The sequence below is a fragment of the Scyliorhinus torazame genome, chromosome 3, assembly GCF_047496885.1.
Source record: "Scyliorhinus torazame isolate Kashiwa2021f chromosome 3, sScyTor2.1, whole genome shotgun sequence".
In the NCBI taxonomy this organism is placed as follows: Eukaryota; Metazoa; Chordata; class Chondrichthyes; order Carcharhiniformes; family Scyliorhinidae; genus Scyliorhinus; species Scyliorhinus torazame.
In genome coordinates this window covers 31,209,321-31,222,270 of record NC_092709.1, presented here as the reverse complement: position 1 = coordinate 31,222,270, position 12,950 = coordinate 31,209,321, and the positions used below count along the sequence as shown (strand labels likewise).

General features: G+C 48.5%; 1 protein-coding gene across 2 annotated transcripts in view; it reads right to left on the bottom strand.

Moving 5' to 3' along the window:
- LOC140408389 (serine/threonine-protein kinase 32B-like) overlaps positions 1–12,950 on the bottom strand; it is a 510,363-nt gene that overhangs the window by 21,140 nt on the left and 476,273 nt on the right. For both annotated transcript variants that reach the window (XM_072495512.1, XM_072495513.1), the window contains one exon: positions 5,912–6,037. In XM_072495512.1, the coding sequence (XP_072351613.1) occupies positions 5,912–6,037 (126 nt within the window). The remainder of the gene's footprint in view (positions 1–5,911; positions 6,038–12,950) is intronic.

Sequence of the window (12,950 nt, the reverse complement as noted above, 5' to 3'; positions counted from 1 at the left end):
AGGGAAGTGGAAAAGGGGATCTAGCCCAGGGAAGTGGGAAGGGGATCAAGCCCAGGGAAGTGGGTTTGGGGATCCAGCCCAGGAAAATAGGAACGGGGTCGATCCCAGGGAAGTGGGCACAAGGATTAGCCCTGGGAAGAGGTTATGGGGATCTAGACCACGGAAGTGGGTATGGGGATCTAGACCAGGGAAGTCGGTTCGGGAATCTAGCCCAGGGAAGTGGGTATGGGGATCCAGCCCAGGGAAGTGGTCATGGGGATCTAGCCAGGGAAGTGGGTACATGGATCTAGCCCAGGGAAGTGGGTATGAGGATCTATCGCAGGGAAGTGGGTGTGGGGATCCAGCCCAGGGAAGTGGATATGGGGATCTATCCCAGGGAAGTGGGTACATGGATCTAGCCCAGGGAAGTGGGTATGAGGATCTATCCCAGGGAAGTGTGTGTGGGGATCAACTCCAGGGAAGTGGATGTGGGGATCTAGCCCAGAGAAGTGGGTATGGGGATCAAGCCCAGGGAAGTGGTCATGGGGATCTAGCCCACAGAAGTGGATATGGGGATCGAGCCCAGAGAAGTGGGTATGAAGATCTATCCCAGGGAAGTGGGTATGGGGATTAGCCCAGGGAAGTGGGTGTGGGGATCAAGTCCATGGAAGTGGATATGGGGATCTAGCCCAGAGAAGTGGGTATGGGGATCTAGCCCACGGAGGTGGATATGGGGATCCACCCCAGGGAAGTGGGTATGGGGATCTAGATCAGGAAAGTGGGTGTGGGGATCAAGCCCAGGGAAGTTGGTTCGGGAATCTAGCCCAGGGAAGTGGGTATGGGGATCCAGCCCATGGAAGTGGGTATGGGGATCCAGTCCAGAGAAGTGGGTATGGGGATCTAGATCAGGAAAGTGGGTATGGGGATCCAGCCCAGTGAAGTGGGTATGGGGATCTAGATCAGGAAGGTGGGTGTGGGGATCAAGCCCAGGGAAGTCGGTTCGGGAATCTAGCCCAGGGAAGTGGGTATGGGGATCCAGCCCAGGGAAGTGGGTATGGGGATCTAGCCCAGGGAAGTGGGTATGAGGATCTATCCCGGGGAAGTGGGTTTGGGAAAGCAGCCCAGGGAAGTGGGTGTGGGGATCAAGTCCAGGGAAGTGGATATGGGGATCCAGCCCAGAGAAGTGGGTATGGGGATCCAGCCCAGAGAAGTGGGTATGGGGATCTAGCCCAGGGAAGTGGGTGTGGGGATCCAGCCCAGGGAAGTGGGTGTGGGGATCTAGACCAGGAAAGTGGGTGTGGGGATCAAGCCCAGGGAAGTGGGTGTGGGGATCTAGACCAGGAACCTGGGTGTGGGGATCAAGCCCAGGGAAGTGGGTGTGGGGATCTAGACCAGGAATGTGGGTTCGGGGATCCAACCCAGGGAAGTGGGTGTAGGGATCTAGACCAGGAACATGGGAGTGGGGATCAAGCCCAGGGAAGTGGGTTCGGGGATCCAACCCAGGGAAGTGGGTGTGTGGAACTAGCCCAGGGAAGTGGATTTGGGGTTCTAGTCCATGGACGTGCGTAAGCGGATCTAGCCCAGGGAAGTGTGTGTGGGGATCTAGCCCAGGGAAGTGGGTGTGGAGATTTGGCCAGGGAAGTGGGAATGGGGATCTATCCCAGGGAAGTGGGTATGGGGATCTAGCCCAGGGAAGTGGGTACGGGGATCTAGTCCAGGGAAGTGGGTACAGGGATTAGCCCTGGGAAGAGGTTATGGGGATCTAGACCAGGGGAGTGGATAGGGGGATCTAGCCCAGGGAAGTGGGTATAGGGATCTAGCCCAGGGAAGTAGGTATGGGGATCTAATCCTGGGAAGTGTGTGTGGGGATCGAGCCCAGTGCAGTGTATATGGGGATCTACCCCTGGGAAGTGAGTATGGGGATCTACCCCAGGGAAGTGAGTATGGGGATCTAGATCAGGAAAGTGGGTTTGGGGATCAAGCCCAGGGAAGTCGGTTCGGGAATCTAGCCCAGGCAAGTGGGTGTGGGGATCCAGCCCAGGGAAGTGGATATGGGGATCTAGCCCAGAGAAGTGGGTATGGGGATCCAGTCCTGAGAAGTGGGTATGGGAATCTAGATCAGGAAAGTGGGTTTGGGGATCAAGCCCAGGGAAGTCGGTTCGGGAATCTAGCCCAGGGAAGTGGGTGTGGGGATCCAGCCCAGGGAAGTGGATATGGGGATCCAGCCCAGTGAAGTGGGTATGGGGATCTAGCCCAGGGAAGGGTGTGTGGGGATCTAGTCCAGGGAAGTGGGTATGGGGATTAGCCCAGGGCAGTGGGTATGGGGATCTAGCCCTGAGAAGCGGTTATGGAGATCCAGCCCAGGGAAGTGGATATGGGGACAAGCCCAGGGAAGTGAGTACAGGGATCGAGCCAGGAAAGTGGATATGGGGATCTATCCCAGGGAAGTGGGTACATGGATCTAGCCCAGGGAAGTGGGTATGAGGATCTATCCCAGGGAAGTGTGTATGGGGATCTAGCCCAGGGAAGTGGGTATGGGGATCCAGCCCAGGGAAGTGGTCATGGGGATCTAGCCAGGGAAGTGGGTACATGGATCTAGCCCAGGGAAGTGGGTATGAGGATCTATCCCAGGGAAGTGGGTGTGGGGATCCAGCCCAGGGAAGTGGATATGGGGATCTATCCCAGGGAAGTGGATATGGGGATCTAGCCCAGAGAGGTGGGTATGAGGATCTATCCCAGGGAAGTGGGTATGGGGATGAGCCCAGGGAAGTGGGTGTGGGGATCAAGTCCAGGGAAGTGGATATGGGGATCTAGCCCAGAGAAGTGGGTATGGGGATCTAGCCCACGGAGGTGGATATGGGGATCCACCCCAGGGAAGTGGGTATGGGGATCTAGATCAGGAAAGTGGGTGTGGGGATCAAGCCCAGGGAAGTCAGTTCGGGAATCTAGTCCAGTGAAGTGGGTATGGGGATCCAGCCCAGGGAAGTGGGTATGGGGATCCAGTCCAGAGAAGTGGGTATGGGGATCTAGATCAGGAAGGTGGGTATGGGGATGCAGTCCAGTGATGTGGGTATGGGGATCTAGATCAGGAAAGTGGGTGTGGGGATCAAGACCAGGGAAGTCGGTTCGGGAATCTAGCCCAGGGAAGTGGGTGTGGGGATCCAGCCCAGGGAAGTGGGTGTGGGATCTAGACCAGGGAAGTGGATATGGGGATCTAGCCCAGAGAAGTGGGTATGGGGATCCAGCCCAGAGTAGTGGGTATGGGGATCTAGCCCAGGGAAATGGGTGTGGGGATCCAGCCCAGGGAAGTGGGTGTGGGGGTCTAGTCCAGGGAGGTGGGTGTGGGGATCTAGATCAGGAACGTGGGTGTGGGGATCAAGCCCAGGGAAGTGGGTGTGGGGATCTAGACCAGGAACGTGGGTGTGGGGATCAAGCCCAGGGAAGTGGGTTTGGGGATCTAGACCAGGAACGTGGGTGTGGAGATCAAGCCCAGGGAAGTGGGTGTGGGGATCTAGACCAGGAACGTGGGTGTGGGGATCAAGCCCAGGGAAGTGGGTTCGGGGATCCAGCCCAGGGAAGTGGATGTGTGGATCTAGCCCAGGGAAGTGGATTTGGGGATCTAGCCCAGGGAAGTGGGAACAGGGATCTATCCCAGGGAAGTGGGTATGGGGATCTAGCCCAGGCAAGTGGGTACGGGGATCTAGTCCAGGGAAGTGGGTACAGGTATTAGCCCTGGGAAGGGGTTCTGGGGATCTAGACCAGGGGAGTGGATAGGGGGATCTAGCCCAGGGAGGTGGGTATAGGGATCTAGCCCAGGGAAATAGGTATGGGGATCTAACCCTGGGAAGTGTGTGTGGGGATCGAGCCCAGTGCAGTGGATATGGAGGTCTATCCCAGGCAAGTGGGTATGTGGATCTAGCCCAGGGAAGTAGGTATGAGGATCTAGCCCAGGGAAGTGGGAATGGGGATCTAGCCCTGGGTAGTGGGTATGGGGATCTAGCCCAGGGAAGTGGGTATAGGGATCTAACCCAGGGAGGTGTGTGTGGGGATCCAGCCCAGGGAAGTGGGTATGGGGATCTTGCCCAGGATAGTGGGTACGTGGATTGTGCCCAGGGAAGTGGGTATGGGGATCCAGCCTTGGGAAGAGGGTATGGGGATCTAGCCCAGGGAAGTGGGTACGGGGATCTAGTCCACTGAAATTGTTATGGGGATCTAGCCCAGGGAAGTGGGTACGGGGATGCAATCCAGGGAAGTTGATATGGGGATCGACCCAGGGAAGCTGATATGGGGATCGACCCAGGAAAGTTGGTACGGGGATCTAGCCCAGGGAAGTGAGTATGGGGATCGACCGAGGGAAGTGTGTACAGGGATCGAACCCAGGGTTAGTGGGTACGGGGATCTAGCCCAGAGAAGTGTTTTTTGGGATCGAACCCAGGGAAGTGGGTACGAGGATTGAGCCCAGAGAAGTCTGTATGGGGATCGACCCAGGGAACTGGGTACACGGATCGAGCCCAAGGAAGTGGTTATGGGGATCGAGCCCAGGAAGTGGGTACGGGCATCGAGCCCAGGGAAGTGGACACGGGGATCTAGCCCTGGGAAATGGGTACGGGGATCAAGCCCAAGCAAGTGGTTATGGGGATCTAGCCCTGGCAAGTGGGTACTGGGTTCTAGTCCAGGGGAGTGCGTATGGGGACCTATCCCAAGGAAGTGGGCGCTGGGTTGTAAAACAGCTAAGAATTTTGGAAGTTTGAAAGCAAAGCTCGAGAAAATGCTGGAAATGCTTCAACATGTCAGTCAATATATTTAAAGAGAACAAATATGTTTTTTTTTAACAGACTATATTCTTAATTTATAATGTTTCCATAACCTTTGATCTAATTGGCAGGTATACTGTGGTACATTTAGCAGAGATATTGCTGAAGAAAGAGATGTTTTGTCAACGCTTGTCATCTTGCACTCATCAGAACAATGTGAGGGAAATCACCAAATTTATATTGTCGGGGAAGAGAGTGCTGATTGGCTAGCAAATGGACTCTGATTGGTAGAGGTGTTGCCGCGGAGAATGAAGCACTTGACGGTGACAGTGCCGATTGTCGAACATTGTTTGAAATTTAAACCGTGGAACTTGACTCTGATTGGTCAAGGCATTGTCCTGAGAAATAAAACTGAAAATGGCTGTCACTGATTTTGTTTAGATGAAACAGGCGCAATGCGTGTACATGTTCTTTCTGTGTGCAAAGTACAGGGCCCTGTATATGAATATATGTAGCTACTAGTACAGGCAAGTGTACCACACTGTGAGCCCACCTGACAATCTTAAATGAAAACAGAAAATGCTGGATAAACTCAGCAGGTTTGGCAGCGTCTGTGGAGAGAGAAACAGAGTTAATGTTTCGAGTCCATATGATTCTTCTACAGAACTCAATCTTAAATTGGTTGTCAGCGAAATTCTTTGCACGCTGAGGATTAGTTAGCAAATGTTGTCCAATCAGATATAAAATGAATATCTTATGTCATCAAATAATTAAATAAATATTTTGAATATTGAATACGTGAGGCTTTTATTAAAATTGATAATGTGCTGCCTGGATTCAAGTGGTGAAGATCATCCAAAAATGTGGGAAGTTCATCCCCTCATAGCTTCAACAATAATTACAGACCAGGGACCTATTCCTCAGTAATACTTCACATTATGGTGGTCGTAATGGGTAAGGATGACATAATTCATACATATCTATCAGTTCAGTTGGTTTACCTCTTCATCCACTGATTGATCCCCTATGTCACATTTCTATGCTGTTCATTTCAGATTTTAAAACGCACTGTTTCAGAGCATGAACATCAATCAGTTTCAAACAAATGCAACAATGTAACTCAGAGCAAGAAAATTATTCAATCAAAATTATTGCGCACATTTCCGTCTTTAACTCACATTTGGAACAAAAGCAGGAGGAAGGTTCTTCTCCAGAACCGCATCCCAGTTCACATCAACTAAGTATGGAGCATTTTGAATGTCCTTAAGACTTGACAACCGGCACTCGGGCTCCTTCACCAGAAGCTGGTGTGAAATAAAATAATTGTGTTTTAATATATGTTTTTTCACAATTCTTTGAAATACATATGCAAGTAAGAAAAGGTCAAAGATCAAAAAGTGTTGCTGCAGAGCTATGACTAATAGGTATGGTAGTGCAATGGTTATGTTACTAGACTAGCTGTTTTCTCCAACCAGGAGAAAGTGAGTTCAAATCCCACCCAGTCCATTGGGGAATTTGAACTCAGTTTATGAAATAAATGTGGAAATAAAAGTTTGCATCAGTTTAAAAATAACCATGAAGCTGTTGGATTGTTGTTTAAAAACTCAGTTTCCTGATTCGCTGTAGGGGAGAAAACCTGTCATCGTACCCATTCCGGTACCTTTGCAGCCATGATAGGTGATGGACACACAGCAAAGAAGTCCATTTCAGATGGGGTGTCTTCAGATGGCGTTCATGGCTCAAAACTCTTGAGAGGCAGCTTCTGTCACAGTGTTTTTTTTTAGTTGATGGCATCTGATGCCAAGCTGCTCCAGCCAATGGTCATCATAATAATGCACCACAGCTCACAGCAGGTGCCATCATTTTCCTCTTCATAGAATAGAATCGATACAATGCAGAAGGAGACGTTTGCCCCATCGAGTCTGCTCCCACCCTCTGAAAGAGCACCCCACCTTGGCCCACTTCCCCATCCTATCGCCACAACCCCACCCAACCTACACATCTTTGGACACTAAGGGACAATTTAGCATGGCCAATCCACCTAATCTGGAGGCGCCATCATTGTCAGCTCGAAGAGGTAATATGTTAGCCTTCCTGGAATATTTCAGTGAATTTGATGAGCTTCTCAAAGAGCATTTGAGAAGTTATCAATATTGTGGCGAAGAGAAGACCAATGTTTTAATGCACAGAACCTACGCCGACTTCATCACTATAATGACAGAGTGGCTCAGAAACCAATTCACTAATGAAGTCAGAGATGCCAAATTCTATTCCATAATAGTTGATTCAACAGCAGATGTGAGTCATGTGGACCAATTAACATTAAATTTAAGATATGTGAACAGCGATGGTGAAGTTGTGGAGAAATGTCTTTGTTTTTTCCAGCTACAATACCACATTTCTGAGTGTTTGGAGACAACTGTTTTGGAAATCATTGCAAATTTAGGTATGGACATCAAAAATTGTCATGACCAGAGCTTTGATAATGCCACATCTATGGCAGGAAAATATTCAGGTTTACAAGCAAGACTGAACAATGTAAGTCCTTGTGCATTTTTCTTTCCATGTTCCAGTCACTCCTTGAATTTCATCTGCAATGCTGCAGCTGGATCCTGTGAGGAAGTTGTGTATATTTTTGACTTTGTTCAAAACGTGTAACTCTTTTTTCGGTTTCCACGTATTGGTGGAAAATATTGCACTCATGCTTGAAGCAAACTAATGGAAAACATTTGACAGTCAAAAGAATTTGTGACACCAGGTGGTCTGCTCAAGCAGATGCTGTTTTGGTTTTGACAATGAATTTTGTTGATATAAAGGATATTTTATCAGACAAAGTCACATCAAATTCAGAAAATTAAGACTCATCGTACGCCACGTGTGAATGTTGAAGCAAAATCCTTAGCAGAGAAGTGTACAAAGTACGATATTGCTATTTTTACTGTTTTTTGGAACCGTTTATGTCAAAGAAATAATTCCATCAGCAAATAGCTGCAAAATGTTAGCGCAACTGTATTGAATGCTGCACAATTGTTAAACTCAGTTAAAAGTTTTTTGTCATGGTAGTTTGAAATGAGTATAGTGATGTGTTAGGCAGGTAGGTTCGATGTGGACTGCACGCGATGCAGGGAAGCTAGAAACAGACGTCTAACACTGGAGAAGATCCAACAGTGTTTTATTCAACGATAGAACTGATATACATATTCAACTGTGGGTCGACACTATACTGAACTGACTGGAGACCTTTTAGTAGCCTGACCAGACTTACTAGCTACCGCATGGTGTTTGCACTTGCTAGCTCATGGACTCTGATTGTCTCAGAGGCTGGGTCCCGAGAGAGCGGGAAACCAAGTGCCCTCTGGCTTTATAGTGGTAGTGTCCTGTCTGGTGATTGGCTGCACTGTATTGTGTGCTTACTGGTCATCCTGTGTGTCAATCACTGCCTGTCTGCATCTCATTATATACATGAGTGGATATTATGACATATAGCTCGATAGAAGCAGAGGCACTAACATTAGAAAAAAATATAGGTCCCTCTGATGATGAGAAGCATAAAAGATGCAGGAAATTATTTTTGATGAAACTAGAGATAACAAAATCACTGTCAAAGAGAAAGAGAAGATCATCATTGAGACTGTCAGTGTTATTTGTGTCACAATAATAGTGCAATTGCAGAGTAGAAGAGAATGCCTGAAGAATCCCTGCATGTTTTTTAACAGAAGTTTGGGTGAGAATGCTAAAAGCCACTGCATTAAGAAATTAAATGCATTCTACAGAGAAGACATAGACACACATCTTTCTGAAGATGAAGTTAAACAATTCATTCATTTAATTGATAATGATAAGCTCTGTGCTTCACGATTACCAGCTGTTTTGTACAGACTTGTATATGATGGTTTGCAGGCAACCTTTCCAAATGTTGGAAACCATTCTGAATATATTTTAACAATACCTGTCACAAATGCTTCGGTGAATGTTCTTTTGCCATATTGAGAAGAGTTAAAAATTATTGATAAAGTACGCTGAGTCAGGAACATTTGCCAAATTCAGCAATATTGATGATTAAAAGTGCATCTTTAAGAAATATTGGAGAAAAAAAGGTTTCTAAATTGCCATGCCAAAGAGGGATGAAGCATGGAAATCTTAAAAATCTGTCCATCTTCCATATTGCCTTGTTTAAATTCTGTTTTTCAAAATGGACCATTGCTGGTCTGATATAATGGCTGCAGCTAGTCACATGTGACAGCTCTAACCACATCGCTCTCAAGACCGGCCTTGAGAAAATCCCTTCAGGACAAAGAATGGAATCCCTCAGACAGAGCCACTGATATTGGACTTGGACTCATTGAGCACTTCAATCATGTGGATTTCTGGCAATAACGTCTTTGATTTTGTGAGCGGAAGTAAGGAAGTTAACTTTTGAAACTGAATGAGACTCTGAAATATACTGAATGGCAGCATATACATCTTGTTGATTGGGGTATTTCCTCCTCCACTGGACTGGCTCATTCTGTAGCGCTGACCCGTGCTGCAGTGATGTAATCGGCTGATTTTTCCAACTCGTTGCTCATCAGCAAGTTCTATGTTTTCTCACCTCAAGACACACATCACAATATTGACCATCTATACCGTCATTCTGGCAAGAGGTAAGCTTGGATTTTAGTTCAGCAATGATTCATACAGGTGTGTTTTTACAGGCTCAAAAGCACTAAAGCAATTAAGCAGTGATTGATTTGTGTATTTTTGTGATTTGCATTCTGTGGGGCAAGGGTGGGTGGGGCTGGGTGTGGTATGCTATAATTGGGGGAGGGGCATGGTGTCTTTGGGTATGGCCCAGAAATGAAGGTGAACGCGGGGCTTCGCAAAGTTTGATTTGATTTATTGTCACATGTACCGAAGTACAGTGAAAAGTATTTTACTGCGGCCGAGGGAAACTACACAGTACGTACATAGTAGACAAAAGAATAATCAACAGAGAACATTGCCAAATGGTACATCGACAAACAGTGATTGGTTACAGTGCGGAACAAGGGGCCAAACAAAGCAAATGTCTGCCACTAACTCAATCATTACTCACTTTGATTGAGAACTGAACTCGAGTGTGGGCTTTCACTCCATGGTTTTAGACAAAGCACTTGAGATACTATTGGACATTTTGCATTCAGAAGAACATTTAAAAGACAATAAGGTCCTGTCGGTATAACATCCAGGCCCACACCTGGAAAGAAAGGTATAAAAGATATTCTCAAAAAATCACTGCTGCAGTCCGGAGGGCAGCTTGGATTGTTGCCAGTTAAGGAGTTATGTCGCTGCACTGCTGAACTCATGACCCACTGCTTTTCTTTTGAAAATATTTTTATTATAGCTTTTAACAATTTTTAGACAAAGCATACAATAACACAGAATAACAACTAAACAGTAAGAACCCTGCCCCCCCCCCCCCCCCAACCCTGGCACCCCCCACTTCCCCCTACAACAATATAACCTCATCACTAAATCCCCCCCCACCCACCCTATCCCCTGCCCAACAGTGACCAATGTCGTGTTGGGTGTTCCGATGTACAAACGAACCAACACGGTTGTAGATGGTACAACTCTGTTTTATTGTTCTGAATAATAACAACTGTTAACTTCTGGCTGTGGTTCGTACTTCACCAGTTAACCTGTGGACCCAGCCCTAGCACTATCTTAGAGTGGTACTCAGCACATGGTGTATGTCTGAGTGACACGCTGTGAGCTCTGTGCTCTGAGCTATCTCCTGCTGGAATGAGCGGGAACTGTGGTGTTCCCTGTTTTATAGTGCGTGTGCTCTCACTGGTAATTGGCTGTGATGTTGCATGTGTGTTGATTGGTCCGTCGACCTGTCCATCAGTGTGTGTGTGTGTGAATGCACCATGATATGTAAATATGGGTATCATGACATCCCCCCCGTTTCACAAGAATATGTGCCTACATGGTAATAAATATTGGTGTGTACTGAGTGCGGCTGAGTATGTGTGTGCAATATTTACAGCATGTACATGAGGCTAAACTATATACATAGGAAGGTGTCAGGTGCAACATAGCAACGAGGTTGTACCACAAACAAAACAAGTGCAATCATCAAATATCGAAAGAGAACTGGAACGACAAAAAAGAGAAACACGTTAACATTGTTGCACAACAATTTAGTGAGTCCAATGTGCAAACAGGCTCATAAGTCCAGCCTAGTAGGTGGGTGACGAATTTGGGTTGACCGCCTCAAGGGTGGGTCAGGATCCACCGGCTGAGGAATGGGCCTGGCCACAGGCGATAGAGGAATAGGCAGAGTGGCAGGAAGCTCCACGAAGTCGACATCAGGGACAACAGGAGGGCATGGCACTGGTGCATGATCATGTAGTGAGCGTGGAAGCAGCCGAAGGGCCCGCCGATTACGCAGGTGAATGGAGCCATCAGGCATGCGAACCAGGAACAAGCGGGGAGCCACGCGGCGGAGAACCTTGGCAGTTACCGACCAGCCACCCTCTGGTAGGTGTATGTGGACATTGTCTCCAGGTGCCAGGGCAGGAAGATCAGTTGCATGAGTGTCATGTGCCACCTTCTGCTGAGCACGCTGCTGTCGCATCCTTTGCAGTACTGGAGCATGGCCGGGTTTAGGAACATGAATGGATGGCACAGTGGTCCTGAGGGCGCGACCCATCAACAGCTGGGCTGGTGATAGGCCTGTGGACAGTGGGGCCGAGCGATAGGCCAGCAGGGCTAAACAGAAGTCAGATCAGGCATCAGCAGCCTTGCAGAGGAGCCGCTTCACGATATGGACACCTTTTTCCGCCTTGCCATTTGACTGGGGATGCAGTGGGCTGGACGTCACCTGTGTGAAGCCATTTGAAGCGGCAAAAGAAAACCATTCTTGGCTCGCAAAATAGGACCCATTGTCCGACATGACGGTAAGCGGAATGCCATGGCGAGCGAAGGTTTCTTTGCATGCTCTGATTACAGCTGATGATGTCAAGTCGTGCAGGCGTATGACCTCCGGATAATTGGAAAAATAGTCAAATATGATGACGTAGTCCCTGCCGAGCGCATGAAAAAGGTCCACACCCACCTTTGCCCAGGGGGACGTTACCAACTCATGCGGCTGAAGTGTCTCAGGGGGTTGCGCCGGCTGAAACCTTTGGCAGGTGGGGCAGTTGAGCACCACGTTGGCGATGTCGTCGCTGATACCCGGCCAGTACACAGCTTCTCGGGCCCTTCGCCTGCACTTTTCAACCTCGAGATGGCCTTCGTGCAAATGTTCGAGGACACGCCTGTGCATGCTGTGTGGGATCACAATCCGGTCCAACTTTAAGAGGACACCATCAAGGACGGCCAAGTCGTCCCGAACATTGTAGAATTGTGGGCACTGCCCCTTGAGCCACCCTTCCGTCATGTGGCGCATCACACGTTGTAGTAGGGGGTCAGCCGCAGTCTCACGGCGAATGTGGGCCAGACTTGCATCAGTAGCTGGTAGATTGGCCGATGTGAAGGCTACATGTGCGTCGACCTGACAGACGAACCCCCCCGATTCGGGAGGTGTGCTCACTGCTCTGGACAAGGCATCCGCGATGATGAGGACCTTTCCCGGGGTGTAGACCAGTTGGAAGTCGTACCTCCAGAGCTTGAGCAGAATGCGCTGTAGGCAAGGGGTCATCTCATTGAGGTCCTTTTGTATGATGGCGACCAGGGGGCGATGGTCGGTCTCCATGGTAAACTGAGGAAGTCCATACACATTGTTGTGGAATTTATCTCCAGAAGCCGACCACTTTGGGTGTTCCGATGTACAAACGAACCAACACGGTTGTAGATGGTACAACTCTGTTTTATTGTTCTGAATAATAACAACTGTTAACTTCTGGCTGTGGTTCGTACTTCACCAGTTAACCTGTGGACCCAGCCCTAGCACTATCTTAGAGTGGTACTCAGCACATGGTGTATGTCTGAGTGACACGCTGTGAGCTCTGTGCTCTGAGCTATCTCCTGCTGGAATGAGCGGGAACTGTGGTGTTCCCTGTTTTATAGTGCGTGTGCTCTCACTGGTAATTGGCTGTGATGTTGCATGTGTGTTGATTGGTCCGTCGACCTGTCCATCAGTGTGTGTGTGTGTGTGAATGCACCATGATATGTAAATATGGATATCATGACATCCCCCCGTTTCACAAGAATATGTGCCTACATGGTAATAAATATTGGTGTATTTATGTG